Genomic DNA, 26625 nt, shown 5'->3' on the forward strand with positions numbered 1-26625 from the left:
GCCTAGTACCCCACCGCCCATCATGGGCTACTCGCTCGGAAGAACTGTTTCATGCTATGTTTTCCGTGTAGCCACACCATTCTCCGACCAAATCTCCTCATCGATAGTGAACCAGCAAACTGAAACCTCGTGTGAATGGTGTCCGACAAAATTACAATGTTTATTATCATTGTCACCATGAAAAGAGATGTCATTAAAATTCAGTTTAATTATTGATTGGATGACTCTGCCTCAAATTTGATTAGTGCAAATTGAATTGGCCATGGCGACACTAACTTTTTTTTTTTTTAACCTTAACACAATGCCGGCTTTCAACTCGCTAGAATCATGTCAAGAAACTTGTTGTATAAAATGACTATTTCGGGGGCCAATTGCTGAAGAAATTGGTAATTTGGTCTTTTGAAATTCTAACAACAAAATTTGGGGTGCATATTTTGGGATTTAAAAGTGGAGTGATATTGTCGGAAAAATTTAGATAGGAAAGGAGTAAATTATCAAAAAAATCATAAACTTATTGTAATTATGTCAATTCAGTCATAAATTTCTTTTTACCAATTCAATCCTAAAATTTTTGCATTTATGTCAATTCATTCATTTCGGCTAATTTTGATCCGATGTGACTAATTTTCAATAATTTTTAAATATTTTCGAAATTATTTTTATATTATTATTTTTCTTTTTCTTTCATTTTTTTTCTCAACTTCATCTTCCTCCTCCGGCTTCCGACCAAAAAAATCTTCCTCCTCTGGCCGGCGAAGCTTGCCCCCGCCGGCCACCGGCAAGGCGGATTCTTCTTGATGGATCTTATGGCCTTAGCATTGGGTACCCCGCTTGTGTATTCGAAAGTGGGTATCAGATGATGGTCTAAGCTCCTGGTCAGAACCCCCGGAACTGCAAACTACGAGTTTGACCAGTTCTTAATCCGAAATGCCTCTAGAGCGTAAGAAGTCGAGCTTTGTCAAGAGGACATCTGGGCTCGAGATAAGCAATCCTGGGGTATCTCCTAAAGGCGCACGAGATTTGAATCCGAGACAAACCTCGAGGACCGCATCTGGCCTTTGATGAGGTAAGAGACCGTGAACGAGTGCGCCTTCTTCGAGGAACTCAACACCGGGCTGAGCAGTGGGTGGGGGAGATGGAGGAATCGAAGAAGCCCCGAGTCGAAGGAGAGCTATGCGAGCGAGACTGGGCATGGATTTGAATCCGGTGAACGGACGGCGAGAACGGGCACGAGGACAATTTTGATTCTGCTCTTTCGGCGAACCGACCCAGATGCTCCTCGTCCTCCGGCTATGCGTTGTCGATTTTGCACGTCGGCTCGCGAGACGGGCCTCGCCATGGAGGAAGAAGATGAAGAGAAAGGAAAAAAAAAGAAAATAATAATAATAATAATAATAATAATAAAATATAAATATAAATATAAAAACGAAAAAAAACTTAAATTATTATTAAGAATTGGTTACGGCAATGTAAAATATGTAGGACTGAATTTGCACAAATATAAAAAATTTAGAATTGATTTGGCGAAATTATAATAGGTTTAGAATTTTTTTAATAATTTTTTCAATAGAAAAGTTAAAGTAATCGGGTCTATGAATATCTCAAGAGTGCTAAAAGATAATTGGTCGTACTTTAGTGGCACTTCGTGCTTTTGCTTCGTGAAAAGTTAAGAATTTAATTTTTTTTTTTTCTAATTTTGATCTCTACACATCGTCCACTAAAATGAATTAATAAGAATTGTTAATGAGAACTTTTTTCCTTATTTCGTTGCCCAGAATGAGAAATGCTTTCACTAACAACATTACATGCCTAACTATTGTTACTGATTTTATGAATATAGCTTTTATTATCTCATTTTTAAAACATTTTCAAGTTACCGATTTTCGCGAAACAATTACAAACGCACCCCTCAAAAAGGGGAAAAAAGGGCCAAGATTTTCCATAAACTAGTTGTTTCTACTTTCTATGTCTTATTTGGGTCACTGCTACTTGAGCGAACCGTAAATTCAATACGAATAGGCATGTTATCTGAAAGACTAGAAACTCAAAAGCCATCATCCGATAGCAGATAAATCGTTTAGACGGCGGGCTCTGCAAAAGCACCCTTCATGCATATATGGAAGTTACACTCGTCAATTACAATCATCAAATGAACTTTGCTTTAAAGAATCTTGATTCAAAACCATGCCAAGTTACCAAGATAACAGGCTTTTCTGCAGTAACAAGGTATAAGAACAAACGAATCTTCACGGTAATTCACTTAGGTTTACATTCAATAGTCCCAAATCACGAGGAAGAAAACCAAAAAGTCGGAAACTCGAGGAAAAGGAAAATTTCTGCAGATAGAAACCTCTCCGTGATAAAAGAATCTCTTCTACGGCGTTTGCCAATCCCCACTAGACGATTAGAAGCATTTCCTGTGAACAATTGATGGCCCCGATTCATCATACTCTGCCTTTGCGATCCACATCTGCACTCAGAAAAAAAAAAAAAAAAAAGACAGGACATGATATACTTGCTGTCTGAATAAGTGTAGATAGAGGTGCCCTCCAAGCAAAGTATATAAATGTCAATCCAAATTAAGATAAAATAGAGAACATCAACGACAACTATGGATTCTCAAACCTTCATACGATTCCTCTTATATAGCAAGGTACTGTCATTACTGCATGCAGACCTGTTATTGACTAACCGTACTAAACTTTCTACGTGTGCAGTCGTATATGGGCCAACAAATGCATCTCTCTTCTCAAGTATGCGCACTGAAAGAGCAAGGACAAGTGAGGTTCATTACCTGCTGGAAGGTGCTGAGAGATGCCAAAATGGAACCTCCGATCCAAACACTGTACTTTCTCTCAGGGGGTGCCACCACTTTAATCTTCATGCTACTAGGAGCCAGTGCAGTAATTTCTTTGCTCATTCTATCAGCAATGCCAGGAAACATAGTAGAGCCTCCGCTGAGAACTATATTGCCATAAAGATCCTTTCTGATATCGACGTCGCACTTCATGATAGAATTGTATGTTGTTTCATGGATGCCAGGAGATTCCATGCCTATCATGGAGGGTTGGAAGAGCACTTCAGGACAGCGGAACCGTTCAGCTCCAATGGTGATGACCTGTCCATCAGGTAGCTCATAGCTCTTCTCAACAGATGAACTTGTCTTTGAGGTTTCCAACTCCTGTTCATAGTCAAGAGCAATGTAAGCTAATTTCTCCTTCATGTCCCTCACAATTTCTCGTTCGGCAGTGGTAGTGAAAGAATAGCCACGCTCAGTCAAAATTTTCATAAGGGCATCTGTCAAATCACGGCCTGCGAGGTCGAGACGCAAAATGGCATGTGGGAGGGCATAGCCTTCATATATGGGAACAGTGTGACTCACGCCATCTCCGGAGTCCAGAACAATACCTGGATAGACAAAGGTACAAACAGGAAACTCAATTTGCAGACGCCTATACAACGTTGGAATAAAATGATGTTGCATGAGTTATGACTACCATTCTCCAGTGACTGACGAGACTTCAGTTTCACAATGGTGGCACGGTAGAATTGTCTGATATGATAACTTAAGATACAATATGTCCCAATACATTGGAGACATTATTTCAGAGCTTCCATTGACTGGAAATATGGTTATGTGTCACTCACGTGACTGCTGGCGGCACAAATTTTGTATGGGATGTTCACAGGACAATAATTCTTAGATTTAGACAATGCATGAAATGATGGACGTTCGTGTATGTGTGTGCATGTCCATTCCATATACTGATGTGAACATAATTTTCATTGAGTTCAAACGAATCTAGTGTCCACCTTCAATCCTCAAACAGAACAATTTTTCCTGACATGAGGTTCTTCAAGATATTTTGTTCCTAAATAACATGGTTTCTCTTGCGTTAATTACTTACAAGGAAAATACAAGCAGAAACTCGTAAAATTGCTTACCAGTTGTACGACCACTGGCATAGAGTGAAAGGACAGCCTGAATGGCCACATACATTGCAGGAGTGTTGAATGTCTCAAACATTATTTGAGTCATCTTCTCTCGATTTGCCTTAGGATTGAGAGGTGCTTCTGTTAGCAAAACAGGATGCTCTTCTGGGGCCACGCGGAGCTCATTGTAGAACGTGTGGTGCCAAATCTTCTCCATGTCATCCCAATTGCTAACGATACCATGTTCTATCGGATATTTCAATGTCAAAATACCTCTCTTTGATTGAGCCTCATCCCCAACATAAGCATCCTTTTGTCCCATACCAACCATAACACCCGTATGGCGAGGTCGACCTACTATGCTAGGGAATACTGCTCTAGGAGCATCATCTCCAGCAAACCCAGCCTGAATTCATAATTGTGAATCAGTTGAGAGCAACTCAAACTTCTAAAAAATTTCCATTTTCTAAGCACGGCATCTAAGCCAATTGGTGTCACAAGTGGTAGAAACCACAGCACTTGTGAACTTTTGTAGAGGAAATAAAACGCTCAATTGACTACCAACATTCCTATTGCAGCAGAGGAGGATCATATCACGGCCATTACTTTACAATGTCTCATTAAAATTACTCTCGAGCAATTACCTTGACCATTCCGGTACCATTGTCGCATACAAGAGGCTGAATATCCTCAGAATCTGCCATCTTCAAAACTGCAGCAGAATTGCCCAGTATCATGTCAAATGCAATTCAACATGGGGAAATTCATGAAAATAAGACCACACAAGGAACTGAAAATTTTATTCGTTATTGCCTTTGGGGGATAAATGCCTTCTAACTATTTCTGTTAGCAATCTCGTTGATCACAAATAGAAAAACAGAGAGGCATTGGCAAATCCAGGTGAGAAATATGCAGAGCACATGATGTAAAGCAAATCCCCAGAGAACAAAGTTTCGAAACTCCAGCCTCGCTAAACTCGAATCCGCGCAATATAGTCTCGAAGGAGGCACGATAAGCACAGATACCGGAAACTCCAACAAGGATCCAATCGATAAGCAGAGCAATCACACCAAGCAGCTCGTATTTCAACCGCCCGACGAAAATTTCACATAAACGTGAACCGACAACAAGCCAGCTCATCGAATCGACATACATTCGAGAGCGGAAAATCACGAAGCCAGCGACATGCACAGAATTCGACGAGCCGAAACAAAAACACGGAAATGCGAGCAAAGACCAAGCCTAAACAGACGATCGACACGAACAAACAAGCATCAAAGGTTCGAAAAAAAAGGCATTTCGGATCTCGCAGACACCGAAACGATTCCTCTCAGCCCAGAAAACAGACAAATCCAAAAAAAAACCATCGCGGACGAACGCGCGAATCCCGCGAGCATCGCTACGATCTTTCATGATCGAAGGCGGGGATGGGATCATCGTTACCTCGGGCGAGAAACTCCGATCTTCGAGTCCGATCTTCGATCTCCAATATCCTTCCTCTCTCTCTCGCTCGCTCGCTCGCTTCGCTTCTGGGAGAGCTCCAGACCTGGAAGAGCGGTTGCGCGCTCTGTTTGTTTTAAAAAGGGCGCAAAAAGAGGGCCTGATCCAGACCGAACGTCTCAAATCTTCGCTGTGTCTCAATCGCAGCCGTCCATTCCCAGCCCCTCCCCCCATGATCGTTGGACCCCGCCAATGACCCTGGTGAGAAACAGCTGTCTCGCTTTCGGTCGCCCCCGCCACTGAAAAGACCGGTTTGCCCCTCTCGATTGGCTAATTAAAAAGATTGGACTAGCTTATTATAGAAAATGTCTAAATAATTAATTTCCAAAAAAAGAAAAAGCAAAAAGCATACCAACCGCAAAAAAATTAACCTTTTTAAAAATGGTGGATATTTTATAAAATCCACATAAACTAAAAAAATAATTTTGCACTACGACAAATCAATGACTGTAAATTTAATTTATTCAATAAAAGGCACCGGAATAAATTATTTAAAATCAATGAAGGCCCATCTAAATGAATGCGGAAAAATTTCATCATTCCTTCTTTTTTTTTCATATGCTTCTCTAGATAATTTTTAAATAATAATTAATCCCATATTAGGAGGTGGGGCATAGATGTAATTAGGAAGGGATATGAGGGTCAAATTGGTCTTAGAAAAAGTTCTCCTGAATAAAAGGTTAGGGGTTGGGTGGGAGTAATAATAATACCTCGCGAAAAATTAAAATAAAAAGTGGGGGAAAGTTTCTTTTTTTTTTTTCCAACTCATCCTCCGTTCGCAACTGTCCCCAACGATCACGTTGGCAGGTCCGATCTGGTGCGCTCGCATCCACGGGACACCTGTCTGCTCCCGCTTCTTTCTCGGCTCCGAGACCGAGTCTCCCGTTGACCGACAGCGAGAATCGGTCGAAAGTCGTATCATCGTGCGGTGGCGACGGCCGGAGAGAAAAGGGTGGTGTACGACCATCGAGTTGACGAATCGCAACGTGCCACGTCGGCTGCGGTGGGCCCCCAAAAGGTTGAAAGGGACCAAAAAGGACGTGCCAGATATGAAAGGCATAAAGAATTCAATCTCGTATTTTTACAATATGTTTTATCGAATTTATATATGTCCATGTGACAAGATATTAGTCCTGCAGTACTTAGTCGGATCTTATGAAAAAAGATTTCGATTCGCGATACATATCTCGATCCGACACCCCGTGCATGTCTCAAGCAAAATTTGATTACTAAAAAGTGGAATTCAACTCCGACCCATGAAATATTTCTGACTAGTTTTATCTACGAGATAAGGCGACGGAGTCGGGATAACCTTTCGGCTGGATCCGTCAAGTACATGCGCAACCATTGTACAACTGGACGAAATGAATCACCAACCCTGTAGATTCGACTAGCGGTTTAGGAACGAATATGTGCTTACGAATTAAGCACGTGACACGAGGTGAACTTCCTCGCTATAAAAGAATGACCAAGCAACACTATAAAACAAAATCATTGACTTAAACATATCGTGTGATTTTACTGTCCACAATAAAAAGAAATTAGACAAAAAATATCTCTTTTTGTATATTAAATTGAGACGTGATCAATTGGGATTGGAATCCACAAGTAACGTGCAACTAAAATCCACAGCAATCTAAGTATTCATTTTGGATCCGACGAGTTTATTTTGTCTTTTTCTCTTATATATGAAGTTAGCTTTAGTATCCGTTGATTGACCCAAGTAACATTGGCCAAGTTTGAGTACATCAACATCGATTTGAACTGGCGTCGTGCATGATATTAGTGATGTTAGTGCGTGATTAGTGATAAATATGTTTGGTACAAATTATTTTTTTCGAAGCATACATTTTTTTAATCAAAAAGATGATATTATTTGAGAAAATGAAAAAAAAAAAGAAAAGAAAAGAAAAGAAAAGAAAAGGAAACTGAAGGAGCCGATTTTGCAAGTACTGATCCTTTTAAAAGTTAGGTACACTCAGTTAGACGTAATAATTTGAGTACGTTTTCGATCTATTCTATCTAATTATATATTTTAAAATATCGAAATCGAGAGGGCATTCGCTCCGATACCCGTTATGTGGCATTTGGTCACTTACCACACGACATTGCTTTGTTGCACGGCGCGATTGAGATTGATATTAATAGAATTAGTTAATATTAAATTCCTTTTGCAATCTATTGACCTACTATTGATGCATCTTAGTAGGGGTGTCAACGGGCTGGGTCCCGGCCCGACCCGAACTCGAATAGTACCTAGCCCGACCCGACCCGAACTCTATTCGGGCCGAGCCGGGCTAGGTCGGTTTCTTTTCTTTTTTTGGAAATCATAATCACTTGATATCTCCGTCAAATGAAATAATATAAAAAATAAAAATAAAAATAAATTAAATTAAAAAGAAAGCGTGGGTAAAAAAAAAATGAAACCGGGTGGGCTTGACTCGACCCGGCCCGATCTTAACGGTTCCAAGCCGGCCCGAAAAGCCCGAAAATTAGGGTGAATTTTCGGGCCTGGCCGGGTCGGATTAGGCCGGGTTTGCGCACGATTTTTTGACACCCTACATCTTAGTAAGTATTCTGCAATTTGAATGACATGTTAAATTTGAGCGAGGAAGCAAAAAAATGTTTTTATGTTGCTATCCTTGTTGTTTTTGTGCTGTTTAACGCCTTGTTTTCGCGATCAATTGAGCAATGGTCCTTAGTGAGCCAATGTAGAGCAGGGGGATTATTCTGGGTCTCGTCCAAGCCGGTGTCGGATGGTCCGTTAGGCGTCAAGATACATCGCTGGGATTAGTTGGAGCTATCGGGCATCACAAGTGATGTCCGACAAGGCCTATTTTGGTGAGTTTGTGGATGAACATGGACGTGGGAGGGGACTTGCGTTTGAATGAGATGCGTTGGACCAATCGGATCGAGTCCGGGCACGCGGCGTCGCACCGGCCGAAGCTAGCCGAAAGAAGGTGGAGACCGGGCTATGCATTTGGGCTTCCATACGAGACCGGACCTGCGGTTGTGCTAGTCTGGTAGTGTTACTTTGGCTCTCCGAGTCGGGTGGTTGGAAAAGAGAGTTGGGTCGGGCTTCATGCTTTGTTGTTGGTGGGCTCGGAGAGGGAAGGAGCAGCCCAGGTGGGATTCCCACGCCTGAACCGAACCAGGCCCCTAGGCCTGGTCCGGTTTAGGTCCGGGAACTCAACTGGGACCGGTTTATAGAAAACTAACAAAAAAAATGTTTAAAAACATTAATTAATCTAGGAAAATCTCAAAACAATTAAAAATAGAAAGTGACAGGGAAAATGCCTTTTTAGCCTAATTAGTGCTTTTATGTGTTTTTTGTGACGATAGGCTGATGTCCAATCCGGTCTTGTTTTATACCCCCGATCATGTCTTGAATTTTTATTTGAAATTGTAATTTAACACCCAGCGGTTTGCTTGTTTTATTCCCAATACGTAATTGTGTGTTAATCGCTTTCCTAGCATTAGGTTAGGATTAGACTAGAATTTACGCGAAAATGACAAAAAATCTACATGATCATTTAGCACCGAGGATACCTTTAGGCCGTGAATGAAAATCGGAATGCACAATTACCTTAGGAAACAACCAACTAGTTAGAGGTACCGCAAGGACGCTAATTAGATAATTAGCATAAACAAGTCCCCGATCTCAGTATTTTCTTGTAGACTTGCAGTATCTATACCCATTTCTTTTCATTCGCATGCTTCATCTGTTCCATTATTCAATGGAATGAATTTCTCTGATTGGAGTGAGCAAGTCCAGTTTCACTTAGGTGTCATGGATCTTGATTTAGCACTTCAAATTGAGAAACAGGGTGCTATCACAAAGGAGAATAGCGATGATGAAATGTTTTTCCATAAAGCTTGGAAAAGATGGAATAGACTAAGCTTAATGTTCATGCAAATGATAGTAGCGAACAACTTAAATACTTCTCTTCCCAAACTCGACAATTTTAAGGAATTTATGAAATTTGTGGAAGAGCGTTCTCAAACTGTCGACAAATCACTTGCTAGTACGTTGATGAGTACTTTGACCACCATGAATTATGATAGTTCACGTACCATGTATGAGCATGTACTTGAGGTGACGAACTTAGCAGCAAAGTTAAAGAATTTGGAAATAAACGTGAATGAGTACTTTTTAGTGTAGTTCATTTTTAATTCCTTGCCTCATGAGCAATATGGGTCATTTTAGATGAATTACAACACTATAAAAGATAAGTGGAATGTAAATGAATTGGCCAGTATGATTGTTCAAGAAAAAACAAGGATAAAGAATCAAAATGCTCATTCTGTTCATCTCTTAAGTCATCAAAAACCCGAAAAGAATTCCAAGTGAAAATGTAGAAAAGGTAGAAAGAGCAAAAAGAAAGGATTGCACATCTTGAATGACTCTTCTAAGAATACTCAAATCCACAAGAAGAAACATAACCTTATTAAGTGTCACTTTTGTAATAAGATTGGGCACTTGAAGAAATATTGTCTGAAGCGTAAAGCTTCGTTCGAAAAGAAAGGTAAGCCTTGTGCTTTTGTATGTTTTGAATCAAACTTTATTAGATTTCCTCATAATACTTGGAGGATTGATTCAGGTGCTACCATCCACGTTTTCAATACAATGCGGGGATTCATTACGATCTAAGCCTTAAAGCCAAATGAGAATTACGTGTACACAAGGAATAAAAACAAAGCTCTAGTTGAAAGAATTGACACTTATCATTTAATCTCAGATACTAGACATTATTTGGATTTATTTCCAACCCTTTATGTGCCTATGTTCTCTCGTAATTTAGTTTCTTTGCTAAAACTTGATGCTGCGATTTTTTTCTTTTAAGTTTGGTTGTGGATCTTTCAGTTTATTTACCTATGAGAATCTTATTAGAACTAGAACCTTATGTGATGGTCTTTATAAGTTTAAACTTGATAATGCATTCGTTAATACCATAACGACCTTGCATCATAATGTCGGCACTAAACGCAGTTTAGTGGATGAGAATTCTACTCATTTGTCGCATAAACGTTTGGGTCATATATCCAAAGAAAGGATGCAAAAACTAATGAAGAATGAAATTTTTCCAAATTTGGATTTTACTGCCCTTGGAGTGTGTATTGATTGTACTAAGGGTAAACAAACAAAACACACTAAAAAGGGTGCCACAAGAAGCACAAAGTTTTTTAAAATTATACACACTGATATATGTAGTCCTTTTGATATTCCATCTTTTGGTGGAGAAAGTTATTTTATCATCTTTATTGATGATTTTTCACATTATGGTTACATTTATCTATTGCATGATAAATCTTGATCCGTGAATGCACTTGAGATATATATATATTAAAGAGGTTGAGAGACAATTAGATAAAAAGATGAAAATATTAAGGTCGGATAGAGATGGTGAATACTATGGAAGGTATAACGCATCGGGACAATGTTCGAGTCTATTTGCTAAATTCCTTGAAAGACACGGTATTTATGCTTAATACACAATGCTAGGTACACCACAACAAAATTGTGTATTAAAAAGACGTAATCATTCTATAATTGAAATGGTTAGGAGTATGACGAGTAATTCATTTTTACTCTTATTTATGTGAATGTATGCATTAAAAACTTCTATATACTTATTAAATAGGGTTCCTAATAAGACAGTTCCAAAGACTTCCTTTGAACTGTGGACAGGTAAGAAACCTCTTTTATGATACCTACATATTTAGGGTTGTCTAACAAAAGTATGTATTTGCAATCCAAATGAAAAGAAATTGGATTTTAAAACGACTAGTGGTCATTTCTTTCGTTATGTAGAAAAATCCAATGAATTAAATTTTACTGTCCTAATCATAGCACGAGAATTGTTGAATCTGAAAATGCTAGGTTCATTGAGAATACGACATCAGTGGGAGTGAAAGAATGGGTGATGCTTGCATTCAAGAAGCTAGGATGAAGGTCCCTTTACCCAAAACTTCAAAAGTTGTTGTTTCTAATATTATTGTTCAATAGTTATTTCTGGTGGCTCAACTACTGTGGATCCATTGTCGATATGTTCATTATGGAGTGTTTGATCATTTGTTTGTTGTTCCTGATATTATTGTTCAACCACCACCAGAAATAGCATTAAGAAGATCTCAAAGACTCAGAAATTGACTTAGAAATTAGTAATGATTCAAGCTCATTTTCATAGGTCATGTAATGTAGTGATTCTACAAAGTAGTTTAATGACATGAAAGAAAGAGTTAAAATCTATGAATCAAAATCAAGTATGAGATATTGTTGAATTGCCTAAAAGATGTAAAAAGGCCAAGCGTAAATGGATCTTTAAGTCCAAGCGTGACTCAAAAGGTAATATCAAATGGTATAATGCCAAAGTTGTTGCTAAAGGTTTTACTCATAAAGAAGGTATTGCTTATAAGAAACTTTTTTGCCAATCTCTAAGAAAAATTCACTTAGAATCATTTTGGCTTTGGTGGCTTATTACGATTTAGAATTACATCAAATGGATTTTAAAACTGCCTTTCTTAATGGAAATTTAGAGGAAGAGGTTTATATAAACCAACCCGAAGACTTTTAAGTTAAATGAAAGGAACACATGGTGTGTAAATTAAAGAAGTCAACATATACACTTAAACAAGTTTTTCGACAATGGTATCTCATGTTCAATGATACTATAACCTCTTTTGGGTTTAAGAAAAATACCATTGATCGGTGTATATGTATGAAGATCAGTAGGAGCAAGTTTATTTTTCTAGTTTTGTATGTTGATGACATTTTACTTGCCGTTAATGATCTTGGTTTGTTACATGAAACCAAGAAATTTCTCTCTAAGAATTTTGAAATGAAAAATATGGGTGAGGCAACGTATGTGATAGGAATAAAAATATTTTGTGATAGATCACAAGGATTGTTAGGGTTGTCTTAAAAAGCCTATGTTAAAAAATTATAGAGAGATTCAATATGGGAAAATGTTCAGTAGGAGTAGTTCCAATTTAGAAAGGGGACAAATTTAGTCTTATGCAATGTCTGAAAAGTGAATTGAAACGTGGGCAAATGAAAAGTATTCCTCATGCATATGTTGTTGGAAGCTTAATGTATGCTCAGACTTGCACCCGACCGGACATCGGTTTTACCGTCGGAATGCTGGGTAGGTATCAAAATAATCCAAGATTGGATCATTGGAAAACTACAAGGAAAGTTCTCAAATACTTGCAAGGAATGAAGGATTACATGCTCAATTATAAAAGATCTAATCACCTCAAGGTGATTGGATATTTAGATTCGGACTTAGCCGGATGCACCGATACAAGGAAATCAACGTTTGGTTATTTGTTTCTTTTAGCTGGAAGTGCAATTTCATGGAAAATTGCGAAGCAATCAATCATAATTGCACCCACTATGGAGCCTGAGCTTGTGGCATGCTTTGAGGCCACTATTCATGGGTTATAGCTGCGGAACTTTATTTTAGGGCTTGTGATTAACGACAGTATTGCCAGGCTACTGAAAATTTACTGCGATAATTCTACAGTAGTTTTCTTCTCTAAGAACGACAAGTATTCTAAGGGTGCTAAGCATATGGAAATTAAATACTTATTTGTCAAAGAAGAAGTTCAAAAACAAAGAGTGTCAATTGAGCATATTAGGACCAATCTTATGATTGTAGATCTTTTGACACCTAATTTTGGCGGTCCGGTATTTTATTTTGTCTATCTTATTTTATTTTATTTTTCATTTAGAATATTGTCTAATTGGTCAATTATTTTTTTTTTCATGTGTTTTATATTATATGTGCTCTCTTATTTCTATTCCAAAAATGAAAAATATATATATCTTAAAATTCTCTTAAGAAAAAATTATTAAATTAAAAAAAATAAAAAAATAAAAAAATCTGATCCTTTGAATCACTCGAGTCCGCACCAGCCAAAAATTGGCCTATTGGACCAACCCACGTGCGCGTCCAGCTGGGCCATCTTCTTTTCCTTTTCCCACGCGAAACAAGCCCACGCGACGCAGGCCCAACCGCTTCGATTTTTTCCTCCCCGTCTAAGCCCGGGTGAATGGCCCGATTCTTTTTATATTATTATTATTATTATTATTATTATTATTATTATCTTATTTTTATTTTCTCTTTAGCCCCTTTTCACGCGTGAGCAGCTCCCTCATTATTACCATTAACTCACCTGCACACACACTCACGTCACTACAATTTTCACCACACAACTCACATGGCCTTTCACCGACCCACGTCCACATCATCCGGTTTTTACTCTCATCCACGTATGAAAGCTTGGAGAAGGAGGCAGCAATAGAATATAAGGGAGGAGAGGATGGCTGGCTAAGGGTTCGGTGGTCCCCAAAAAGAGGGCGGAAGAACTAAAAAAAAAAAAGGAGCACGAAGAGGAGGCTCCGTGAGTTTTTGTGAAGTTCGCTCCGTGAGTTTTTGTGAAGTTCGCTCCTCTCCTATCCGCCAACCAGGTAAGTTCATTCCTTGGCTCTTCACCGTGGTGTCTTGCCCCAGCCAGGATTGGCATTTTCTTGTCCATGTATGCATCGTGTCCACATATAATGAATGCATGGATTGTTTTCTTGTGAACCTGGATGGTCCCGTACCCACAAAGAGCCACGTCCTCACTTGTTTGATGCACCCCATTTAGTTGTAGCATGGCTGCGCCACCACGATCTTGTTGTTGCTCATACGCACTTTCACCTGTATTGTTGGTTGAGAGTTTAGTTTAGGTGCAGTTGGGTCTCTTTTATGTTGGTGGTCGTTGAAATCATGGTGAGACGTTGGAGTTGCTTTGGGAGGTGATCGGTTAAGTGGTTCAAGGCTCGGCGGGATTCCGACGCATGAGGAAACGCGAGCTCGTTTCGGTGGCGACGCAAACGTGAGCAAACGCGGAACGCGAGCGGGTCGTGGTGGCGAGGCAACCTGAACCGGTGTTCGCGCGCGAGATCCGGACGTGTTTGCGCGTGAGGTCGAGGCGACGCGAGCCCGAATGGAGATGAGGTGAGGCCGACCGAGTTGGCGAGTGAAGCGACTCAAACTCGGGCTGAGACGACGCAAGCTTGAATAGAAGGCGATGCGTGCGTGAGCAGCACGGCAAACGAACACGAATCGGTGACGAAGCCCGGCGTGAGCGAGAGGGGACGCGGGCTCCGAGCGGTGGCAGTCCGACGTGGCGACGAACGCAGTTAGACACGAGGTGGGCTGAACCGGTTGGTCTCCAGCAGGTCCGGCGGGTGCGTCCCGGCGGTAGTCCGATGTGGCAATCAAGGTGGCACGATGATGAGCGTAGAGGTGCGTTAGAGAAGAGGAGATCGGGTCGGATCAACGTGGAGACTCGATATCCAACGAAGTCGGCGTCGGTTCCGATATTTTGACCGGCGGCGTTCGGTTTTGGTCTCGGTGCAGCGAACGCAAGGGAGGCGTCGCATGAAGAAGATACATGAAGAAGACGATGAATAGTAAAAATGGGGTGGGGGGGGCTGAATCGCTTTTTTGTGGGCTGTTCGTGGGTTGATCGAACGGCCCGAGGAAGGTAAAAAAATAAAAAATAAAAAAAGAAGAAGAGGAGATTGGGCTGAATGGTGGACTGATCGGATGGGCTGAAAAAGAAGAAGAAGAGGAGATTGGGCTGAATGGTGGGCTGATCGGACGGGCCGAGAAAAAGAAAAGAACAGAGGATTGGGCTGGCAGAATAAAAAAAGGGGGCCTAAGCGGTTGGGCTGAGATTAAAAGGAGAAGGAATTTGGATGGGCTGGCATGAAAGAAAACAGAAAAACTGCCGGGCCCGTGCTGTTTGGGGCGTGAGAGAGATGGGCCGAAGGAGGGCCGGAGCCCGGCTTTTTCTTTTTTTTTTGCAAATAAAAGCAAAGTGGGCCTAGGCTTCTTTATGTCAATCGAGCCTAGTTCGGGTCCTCTCTCGCGGGCCCGAGCATAGTTCGACGGCCCGATCCAGGCCTGGGTCAGAGAACGCGACCCCGGGCCAGGTTCCCTTTAATAAAAAATAAAAAAATAAAAAAAAATTAATTAAAAAATTAAAAAAATTCGAATAATAATAAAAATTCAAAAAAATCAGGAAAATTTCAGAAAATTAGAAAAATGGTTTCTTTGACCTTTTTACCCCTAATGTGAATTTTTAAGCTTTAAATTAGCGTTGATTGAAGACCGATGTCCAAATCCGGTCGACAAGCGTTGTAATTCGACCTTCGAGTCGAAATTGTTTGTTTAAATATCGCCATTATAGATTTGGTCTGCATGTGCTTATCCTAATCTTTATTTGGCATATTTATTTGATTGAGTGTTTACATACGTTGTCTTTTGAAAAATTGCCCGTTAATCGCTTTTCCTATCTGTTAGGTTAAGGATAAATAGGTAATTGCATGAAATGACAGAAAAACATTATGCATGATCATTTAGTACCGGTTAGATACCCGGTGCGTTTAAAATGATATGCGGAATGTGTGGTCACCTTAGGAAATATCAACCGGTTAGGTACCGAAAGGGCGATAATTATCTAATTAGCGTAAACAAGTCTCCGAACTTAGAAACTCTAGTTGCGTAGGAATTGAGATAACCCTCCCGTGTCTCGATTGGTTTCTAGCCGACCCCAATAGGCTAGTGGCGACTCCTAATAGCATTTTAATTTGCTAATCAGTAAAAAGAAATCCAATGTCACGCGAGGTAGGAATTGGGAGAGTCCACGCCATTGATCTATGGCAATACCTCTAAACCTCGCCGGACCCTCCGCGGGAGGCCGAAGGCGAGGTCGCGACAAGATCCATTAACAAAAGGACTGCCGCCCAAAACATTTAATAAACATGTTGAAAGGGTAAGTATTATTGGACATCACTAATGATATTGTATTATGACTCTATTTAGTTTATTTGACACTCCGAGCTAAGTTATGTGTGCTTCTGATATATCCTTTTTTACTTATTATACATGATGGAAGTATATGAATATTTGACAGGATAGTCTCCAATAGAGACATTATATTTTGACCATTGATATATTTATTATTTATGAATCATAATAAGTAGAGAGCTATAATTGTAGTACATAGAAGGGACTATATCGATTAATGACACACAACCGTTATGATTCACATTGGTTTTCTTTACTTTATTGTGGTTATTATGTGATAGTCAATTAAAGAAAAGTTTTAGCATGATGTTATTGTACACATTATGATATTTATTAAACCATGAAAGGAAACTCATATTAGCTAAGTGGGATAATGTAAAATAAATGTGGCCCATATGATGTTATGATAATGATATAATAATTATTTCGTGTTATAATTAATTTATATTTTTTATGAAAGAACAATTGAAAATGGGCAAATCTGATGAGCTTTGATAGAAGGCACCTCTTCGATAACGTTCCTTTTAAGAGGAAGTCCGGTCCTCTCTCAACCCAAATGAACAAACGTAACGACGTTAATAACATAACGATGTACAATTGTCTCTCTCCATAAAAAACAACGTAAAAGAGCAGAGGGTTAAGGGATAGAAATCAAGTTTTTCATCTTTTCTACATTGATCGTTCTTGAAGAATCACTATGGACAAATGTACGACTTCATCTTACTTATTGTGAGAATCATGAAGATTGAAAACCCGTATCGAATTTTCGCATATAGTTTTTACTATATAATGCTTACGATCGTTGTTGGCTTCCGGCTTGTTCCTCATCCTACTCCCGCTTCTACTTGAGTTGCTCGATCGATGCTTGGAAGACTTCGTGGGTAGGCTTCTGTGCTATCTCCGGCACCGAGGGTAAGCATTCGGGGTTAACCTTGCGGTTGATGCACTCTAAGGATGCGTAATGCTCTTGCATGTTTCCTTTTAGATCTTGGCCGAGGGTAATCTTCAGCGCGGTGAGTTGTGCCAAGCATTCCTCATGTAGTCTACACTCTTTTGGTGATACTTTAATTCGGATTCATCAAAGCTGTTATGGATGAGGTTCGATTGGAGCCGGTCTGTCGCGACCTAAAAATAAATTTTTAGGTTAATGGATTATGAGGTTACTTAGATGAATTAACTAACCTAATACGGACTCTCCCAAGCCCTACCAATTCGCAACTTAGGTTTGATTTTTTTTCTTTTGTAGGAGTCGCCACTAATCTTTTTTGGTAGGTAGATTAGATACCTAAATAAAGTACGGGAGAATACTTTATTTTCTGCTAACCAAAGATTTAGGGTTCGGGAACTTGATTATGTTAATTTTCAATTAACACCCTTTCGGTACCAAATTTCATGAAAATGCTTTTTCTTGATTGATGATGCGAATTGAATGTTTTTTTTTTTCGTTTTCCCTTTTATTATTTTTTTGTTTTTTCGAATTTCTTTTAAGCTTGAATTTGAACAAAGTTAAACAAAAATGCCCATAATATACCTTAATTTCCGAATTTTCCGATAAATCTTCTCATTCCCGAAGATCCGGGCTAGAACGAGATTTTATTCGCTACATCCTCGAGAATTTGAGTCAGTATGCGGATAAATATATAGAAATACAACGTCCATTCTCGCCAAAGGGCAGAATATGAATTTCTATATTTAAATCACCATCCCATCCCATAAGATCATGGGCGTGGCGTGTGATTTAATTTTCCGACGGGACTAGGCACCGGGGAGCATATATTATAAGCAGCTTTGTTTAAAGATGTGCAAATATTTACTGAATTTTCGAAAATCCTTAGAGGATTCCAGAATTTTCAAGGAGATAAGCTCCTATCCACAAATGATTGATATCTTTTATATTTATGAAAATTATCTCTTGAGATTTGAAAGATTTTTTTTAGATAATTCCCCGAATTTTAAAAGATATGTTCAGAATTCCCAACCGAGATACAGATCTTATTCGATATTCTCGGAATTTCAGATGGATTCAAATTTTGATCACAAGTTAAATTAGACGTTCTAAAAAAAGTTGTACACTATCCTTTTTAAGATGATGTTCAGGATTTTTTAGATATCTCAAGTTTCAGCCACAAAATAAATCAAATATCCATAGATATACTATAAATCCAGATATATGCTCAAGATATACGCAATATCCACAAGAATAAAAAGATATGCAGAAAAAATTAGATTCGACATGCGAAGGTCAATCCTTATCCTTGAATGATCCACAAAATCTCAATCGAATACCACTATCCTTATCTTGTCAAAATTCTCTTTTGTCCGATCAATATTAGAATATGCAAGATAGTTCAAATTCAATCAAGACGAATGCGACAAAATGAAATTCATCCAAATCATGTTTAGATTTTCGGATCTAGCAACATCAAGAGTAAAAATCCAAATTTTCATGCATGCTTTCGATTTAATGATCTCTTGCGAATCGGACAATGTTCAATGACTAAACTTTAGCAAAAATAAAGCACCAAAGCAAGCAATCAATCACATAGATAACGAATTCTAAGATAGACAAATTGGAATCATTCGTTACCTAATTCAAAGCTTGAGCCGAAAAATACTAGTGAGCAAATTCTTCAGACTAATCGGCTATGGGATTCGTGTGAGCTTAGAGGACTATGGCTAGGTGAATTCGTGACATCCAATTCACGCCTCAAACAGCCCCGAACAGCAAAGCAATCGTCCCAAAACAGTAGGAGTCAGCCCCGGATCGTGAGCAAGAAATCTGCACAAGACAAGAAGTGTAATCTGAAAAAAACAACTGCTGTTTTTTAGGACAGACAGCAGCTTTTCAGCCCCTCTATCAGTGACGTGTAGACTCTTGATAAGCAGAAAAATTGCAGCACTAGTTTTCACCCAAAACAACACCGAACAGCAGTTTTTCTGGACCAAACAGTAATGAAAACCGGTGCTGGTTTGGGAGGACTTCAACAGCACGAACAGGCTACCATGTGCATCGGACAGCCGCGCCTTTTGTGGTGGATGATGGAGCGCAAAACAGGAAGTGTCAGGAAAGCGGACAACAGCGAAGATGAGCTTGATGCGTAGCGGATGGTGGTGCACCAGTGGATGAGAATAATGGATCCGCACGAACTCTTCACTCCCTTTCTCTCCCGTCTAATTTCTCACGTATGTTTTGAGCTTTGTGAGCAGAAAGTTTTCTCTCTCTTTTTTTTTTGCTCCCATACGTGTATGTCTCAAATTTTCTGAATAAGATCCCCCCTTAACCCTAGGCATAATTGTGTATTTATAGAACAAAGGGTTGCACGCAAGCGTAGGGTTTACCGACGACCGTTCGATTCAGAAACTCTTATTAGATATCGATCGTCGGATTGAAAATTCTGACTTTTGAGGAGTCCTATTTATTAAAAATAGCTAGAATTTTCGTCCAAATGAATGAGGAGGACGAAATGGGCTACTTTTCAATGTTTTATGGGCTCGTTTTGTGATTCCGTACTCACTTGGACCTTAACTAATAAAATGGGTGATTAATTAAGGCCTTTTTTCAATTTTAAGAGCTCAAAAGGGGCTGTTTTGAGTCCAAAAATTATAGTAAAAAATTCTGCACCCTCTCTAGTATCTTTCGAGTCGATTTTAACTCGATCGTCCATTGGAATCATGCTCAATTGACTCATCTTTAGCCCTAGCTGACATGATGTACACTTGACCGACGAAAATTAAATATGCAATGCATGAGAATTTATTTTTTGCGAGAATTATGAATAACTCTCATTTTATGCTTATATGAATGATTTTCTAAAAATCAAAATTTAGGTGTCAACAGCTGCCCCTCTTTGAGTGGAAGCTTGTAGAGGTTTCGTTCAAAGACCAAAGATTGCAACCTAAATTTTGCTAATGCGAGTGATAGTAATTTTTGGTGGGATTGAATTCCATTTTCTGATGCAGGTGAAATGATGCATGGAATGCAATGCTGTAAATAACATGTGTCAAAGATTTCCCTTTTTTCTATGTTAGAGAAACTTGCACATGGATCGCATATGAAAATACATCTTTTAACAAATGCCTCATATGCCGATGATTCCCTTAATTTCCAGACCTCTAGTGGATGCCAGAATACTAAGGTACTAAGCCCATCTGTTACCGTAAGTTTCCTTCTGATGCGAGACAGCGCAAGATATGTGTTGTGAAGAAATATGCTTGAGTTATGGTTCAAGCTGACCATTTTTGTCTCTCGGGAAGTGGCCCTCGTGCACTATCAACCGTGAGTCGGTAGGTTGTCTCTTGGGAAGTCACCCTCGTGGACTTCGACCATGAGTCGGTAAATTGTCTCTTAGGAAGTCGCCCTCGTGGACTTCAACTATGAATCGGTAAATTGTCTCTTAGGAAGTCACCCTCGTGGACTTCGACCATGAGTCCGTAAATTGTCTCTTAGGAAGTCGCCCTCGTGGACTTCAACTATGAGTCAGTAAATTGTCTCTTAGAAAGTCGCCCTCGTGGACTTCGACTATGAGTTAGTAAACTGTTATCGTGGAAAGTCACCCTCGTGGACTATCACCATGATTAAGTAAATTGTCTCTCGGGAGATCACCCTCGTGGATCTCAATCATGAGACGATAAATTAGGAAGTCACCCTCATGGACTTCAATCATGAAATTGTCTCTCAAGAGATCACCATCGTGGATCTCAACATGAGACGATAAACTAGGAAGTCACCCTCGTGGACTTCAACTAGGGACAAACAAGTTGGCTATTGGGAAATCACGCTCGTGGACTTCAACCAAGCATTGTGCCACCATGCCCAATTTAAATGTCGGGATTGTCATGCTCAATTCAAGTGTCAAGCAATGATAAAAAAAACATACCCGATTCAAGTATATGAATGGAAATATCGGGTAAGTTAAGGACATACTTATCTGAGAATTTGAAGGATTATCTTGTGGGTAGTTGCTAGCATGGCTTTGTTCATTGAACAATCCTTGGATGAACTTCGAGACTCGAAAAAGAAATTCGAACATCAAAAATGTGTTACCTGTCAAATAGTGTCAGAGGTAACACATGCAAGCATACATGACAAAATTCAACAATAAGATCATATACAACTCTCTGTCGATCATCAATTTCTCTAGTTCTTGTCAAGCATGACAAAAATATGCATTTTGCTCGCATGCCATAATTGCTCACAATGTGGTTTATGCATAACTATTCTGTCAAGTTTACATTACCAAATTTGTTCGGGAAGGTTATCACATCATGAATACCTCGAATGTAATATGAATAGGAACTTTAGTCCGAAAGGGCATTCTCTCACTCTCGAGAAAAGATATTTATCCCGACTGCAAGATTTAAGAGAAATCACTCAATCTTACCATCACCACATTCAACAAGGATCCGAGTGATCTCGCAATTGATACGATAAAGCCGATCTTGAGGTCTTGATTAGGATCATAATGAGGGCTAGGTCAAAGGTTTAATCAAAGGGGACTCCAATCGAGTCAAAGCTTATGAAATGAAATTCTTCATTATCTCCCTTCGGTTTACAAGCCAAGAACCCCGCAAAATGAGATAAAAACGATCTTGCTCGCACTTCTTCGAGCGATATTCATGAGCATTTAAAATCCTACGTTAACCCTAGTGCCCTAATCTGAAGAGACTTTTGGTAAGGGTTGTAATGTAGGTTCAAGGTAGGCTTGGAAATGAAAGGCCTATTCAGAACAAAGGGGTGTATGATGATAAGATTGGTGATCATCCATCCTCGATACTTCAGCAAGAGTGCCATCGGTAATCTTCATTAATGTACTTCAGAAATTGTCTTTCTTTGAGGAACATTTTATGGACCAATTCGGGTGGGACCTCCCTTCCTTCTGGAGATTTCTTTTGAGAGAGCTCTTTTTTCTTTTCCCGATGGGAGTGGGCCCTTTCGCTCTTTAGACTGCCTCTTTTCCTCTTTTTTTTTTTTCTTTTTTTTTCTCTTGCTTGCCTTTTTTTTGCATGGCAAGCTTTTTTTTTTTTTTTTACTACCTACTCCCATCTTTCTTGTTGAGCTCTTTTGTTAAGAGAAAAGAAGAGTCTCATCTAAGTCTTTTGCATATTATGCTGTCGGATCTTCCAAGTTTCAGCTTGCCCCAAGGCACTTGGTTCGTCTGTCAGATGGTCTAAAATGATTTCCTTTCGGGATGATCACCAATTGGGTTTCAAGAAATGAATTCGCCGCTCAAATTGGGTTAAGCAAGGGATAAATGTATATGATGTAGAAATGAAATGCTCTTCGTCATGTCTAAGGCCCTTGAGCTAACATTGAATTCGCATGCAACAAATACACTCAATAGATTGATGCAAGTGAAAGCAAGAAAATTCCACTCTTTCTTTGCATTTATGAAATTGCCCCAATGTGGGGATATTCCTGGCAGGGGGTTTGAAACGAAACCACCGTTCAAAGGGGTTAAGCAAAGGGCAACATATAGTATTTGGATAGAGGAAATGAATGCCTCTGTCATTTCGGCTGTCGTACCTTTCGCGAGAAAACCCTTTGCCTTGTGAATGCAGAATATAACTCCCGCTCAGCTCACTTGGGGTTACAATGTGGTACATATATGGAAATGGATTGCCTTTCATCATTCTTTCATGCCCCATTCTATACATTCGACGCATCATATATGTTTATACTCCCTAATCAGAGTTGGTAAATTAAACGTAAAGAACAATCACACGTAAACCATGCAAGACATGAACACGGCAATTCCAAGCATTAGCCACATTTCATGAAAATCTCATGCCCTTTGCTAAAAAAATGACGATGCAAGAATGCGAGAAAATTATCGGGAACGAGAAAATCTACGTTGCCCCGTAACATGTGAGTAGATTAACTAAGTCAGGAAGTCTACTCCTCGCGTTGAGGATTGGCTCATTCCTATCTTTGCCCCAAAGCAAGAAAATCATGCATGAGCGAGTCGAGAGATGCTCCGACTTGTGTCATGATAGTTACCATCAAGTTGGTCATATGCTCCCGTAAGAAAGTAAGTGTTACTTTGAAAGTAATGTGAAATAGAGAAACATACTCCCTCTTTCAAGTTGAGGTCCGCTCGCTCCATTTTCAATCAGAATGGGTATAGCTTTTACCAAAATACGAGATTGCCCCAAACATGGTCGGTACCGAGGACCGAATTATGAGCTTTGGCAAGCTACTTTTTCCACACTTGATCCCTTGAAAGTCGTAGTGCCCCAATTCGCATTAGATGTATCTTGCCCCCGCACCGGTTCTGAAACATGTAGCCGATGGATCAATAGAACAAGCATGGTCAAACATCATGTAAGCCATTTTAAGAAGATTTTTCTTGAAAAACCTTTTGCTTTCGAAAACCTCGGGACAATAATTCTTGAGAAGCCCAACCCTCAGTACTTACCATTGATAATAGATTGTTCGATCGTTGGTTATCGTCATTGGGTTAGTTTGGTATGCCTCAACAAGATTCCAAAATAATGAAAATTTCTGTAATTTTATTGATCATGAACCAATTAAATTACATCTTATTGAATTCAAAATGCAAACAATTCCTCAACGGTGAGGAATTCTGACTCTAATCAACCTAGGAAATGAAAATGCAACCTAGACACTTAGGATGCAGGAAATACCCACGCAGGGGATTGCATAAAAATAAAAATGATACTAATTTGGGTCTACGCCCACTTCCTCAAAAGATCCTTCAATTGCTCACATGATTTGGCAGCGGGTTACTCCGCACATTAGGTTGGCCGGCTGACTGGAATGCAAATGCCCCTGTTTCGAGCAAATCTTGAATTCGATTCTTAAGCACCATACAATCATCAGTTGAATGACCCGGTTCACCCGAATGATAATCACACTTCTTAGTCGGATCATATTTAGGGAATGAGGCGTAATTGGGTCGTTGAGGATCCGAAGTTAGCAAGTTCTTCTTTCGCAAGATAGCCAAGACCTGCGAAGGAGTTCCTGGGAGAGGTGTAAATTGACGCTTGGGGCGGAATTGCTGACGTTGGTTCTCGTGGCCATAGTTAACTGTTTGTTGGGTTGCCATTGTTGCTTTAGGGGCTTGAACGGGAAATTTTTGGGCATAGGCCACATTCACCTCGCCGGCCGCTTCCTTGTCTTTTTTTCCGAAGAATTGCTTCCCCGAAGAACCGAAATCGCCATACCAACCTTTCTTTAATCCGCTCTCTACTTCTTCAGCCATCGAGATCAGCTGGCTAAACGACCGAGCAGATGCACCTAGTATATGAGAGCGCATGTTTTGTGGAAGCGTAGACACAAATAACTTCATCAATTCCCGTTCCGACGGCTCCGGCATAAGCCGGGCTGCCAAATTCCTCCACCTAGTCGCGTCTTGTTTGACGGTCTCTCCTTTCTTCATCTCAGCTTGTTCCGGATCTTCCCTAGAGATGGTGATGTCTAGGTTAAATCCGAAATGTTTGATGAACGCTGCAGCCGTTTTTTCCCAAGTCTCAATGCGGTTGATATGATGGTTGGTGTACCATCTCATGGCTGGCCCTTTCGGACTTGCTTGGAAAGTTTGGACCATAAGAAGATCATTGGTGACATACTTAGTCATCCGGGCCTGGTACATCCGGACATGTTCTACCGGGTTAGACGTGCCGTCATACTTTTCAAATTCCGGCAACTTGAATTTGTCTGGGACTTGAACCTTGGCATACATAGACAGGTCGATTGGGGAAACATGATGCGTTCCTTCTATTTCACGCAATCGTTGATCGAATTTTGCCAAAAGTTTGGCACTCTCATCATTTAACATGCCAGTTGTAACACGGGGTACGGTTGGTGTGGCGATTTGAGGCGCGGGTAAAATGACATTTCCGGGAGGCTGAGTAACACCTTGAACGCCAGATGGAGGAACATTTGTAAGAGGTGGATTGTCACCTTGAGCTCCAAGTAAAACATCTTCAAGAGGTGGCATGCCATTCAATGCTCCATCACTTTGTGCGCTCGCTTGAGGATCGACAATTGCTGGGGGTTGAATCATGGATGCCACTGGGGTTTGTCTTTGAGTCATCATGAAATTAGTCATCATCTGAGTCAACATAGCTATCTGGTCTTTCATATCCTTGATCTCTTCTTTGATTTGCGTTTTTACTTGCGCTTCGACACGAGCCGCGATTTCAGCATCATCAGCCATCTTTCTTGCTCTGGACCGGGTAACAATTGGTGCACGTGGGGTATCCGTAGTAAATTACCTGCAAGAGATGATCATATGGTGAGTATAGCATGTGAGAAACGTTGAGTCGATCCATGGCTAGACTAGACTCATGAATACCACTCAAACTTGATTCATGACACTGACCAGGAAATTCCTGCTTCGTCGGATTTCGGAAAACAATTCGTCAAAAATCACCGGAGGGTCAAAATAGTGTGAAAAATTACAAGCTTGTAGTTGAGAGGATGAGGAACAACTTTCATGTTTGGTGGTTTAGCTGAAAATGAACGGATTAGCTCAGTTTAGTGCATTTTCTCAAAAAATCACATCCGGAAAACTGTCTCGTCCGCCTTCTGTTAAATGAACGAAGGACCCCCTAAAAATGTGAATTCAAATCTGAAATTTTGTAGGCTATCAGTTGAAACATCAACCTATAACTTTCATGTTTGGAAATTTAGCAATACAGCACGTTTACTAGTAGTAAATCGCAAAATGAATCTGTAGTCTGAGAAGTGCGAGATCCCAGCCTGCTTGACCCCGGCCATTAATTCCATAATAAATAGAAAACAGACTGAATTACCACGAAATGTTTTGATATGGTGGTTCAAGATCTTATGAACATTTTTCATTTGAAGTGAGGAAATTGAATCCAACGTGAAAGGGTTGTAAAAATTCGTACAAGACTGCAAGGTCAGAATGAAAACAGAGCTGTTTTGTTAATCTAAAAGTGTAATCAAAGTATGACCACCATAAAATCCGAAAAAAAAAAAAATCCTAAACAAGAGACTTAGGAATGTAAAGATACAAGTAAAAAGACGGGACTCGACAAGACCACAAAGACAAACCTAATTTGCCATGGACCGACTCATGAAATGAAGGGAGAAATTACATGTGCGATCATGAGTTCGTAGACAAGCGGAATGACATATGCATGCTTTATTAGCCAGATTTTTACAGCTTTCAAAAGCGAGCCCGACTTAAAGATGTAAGTCGTGTTTTCGCCCTTTTAAGCTTAGGGAATGTTAAGAAAAACCCCTCGTGCCCGCAGATTCAGGCCTGAACGGGGAATCTTAACATAATCGGGGTTGAAGGTAAGGTCGTCCATTCCTCCATCCCGAGGCCAGGCAAAT

At 39.9% G+C, this 26625-nt stretch overlaps 2 protein-coding genes across 2 annotated transcripts; both read right to left on the bottom strand.

Moving 5' to 3' along the window:
- Positions 1-2201: 2201 nt before the first annotated feature.
- LOC115737728 (actin-97) lies at positions 2202-5542 on the bottom strand. The gene is made up of 5 exons (XM_030670029.2): positions 5377-5542; positions 4578-4645; positions 3946-4339; positions 2795-3408; positions 2202-2470 (listed from the first exon to the last, which is right to left on the bottom strand). Exons 2-5 carry the CDS (start codon positions 4635-4637, stop codon positions 2405-2407), a joined length of 1134 nt encoding a protein of 377 aa, XP_030525889.1. The 5' UTR covers positions 4638-4645; positions 5377-5542; the 3' UTR covers positions 2202-2404.
- An 18471-nt stretch (positions 5543-24013) lies between these two features.
- LOC115732442 lies at positions 24014-25477 on the bottom strand. Its single transcript, XM_030663084.2, has one exon. The coding sequence runs from the start codon at positions 25475-25477 to the stop codon at positions 24014-24016; it is 1464 nt and encodes a 487-aa protein (XP_030518944.2).
- Between the last annotated feature and the right edge of the window lie 1148 nt (positions 25478-26625).

This window comes from Rhodamnia argentea, chromosome 7 (genome assembly GCF_020921035.1).
Source record: "Rhodamnia argentea isolate NSW1041297 chromosome 7, ASM2092103v1, whole genome shotgun sequence".
Classification (NCBI taxonomy): Eukaryota; Viridiplantae; Streptophyta; class Magnoliopsida; order Myrtales; family Myrtaceae; genus Rhodamnia; species Rhodamnia argentea.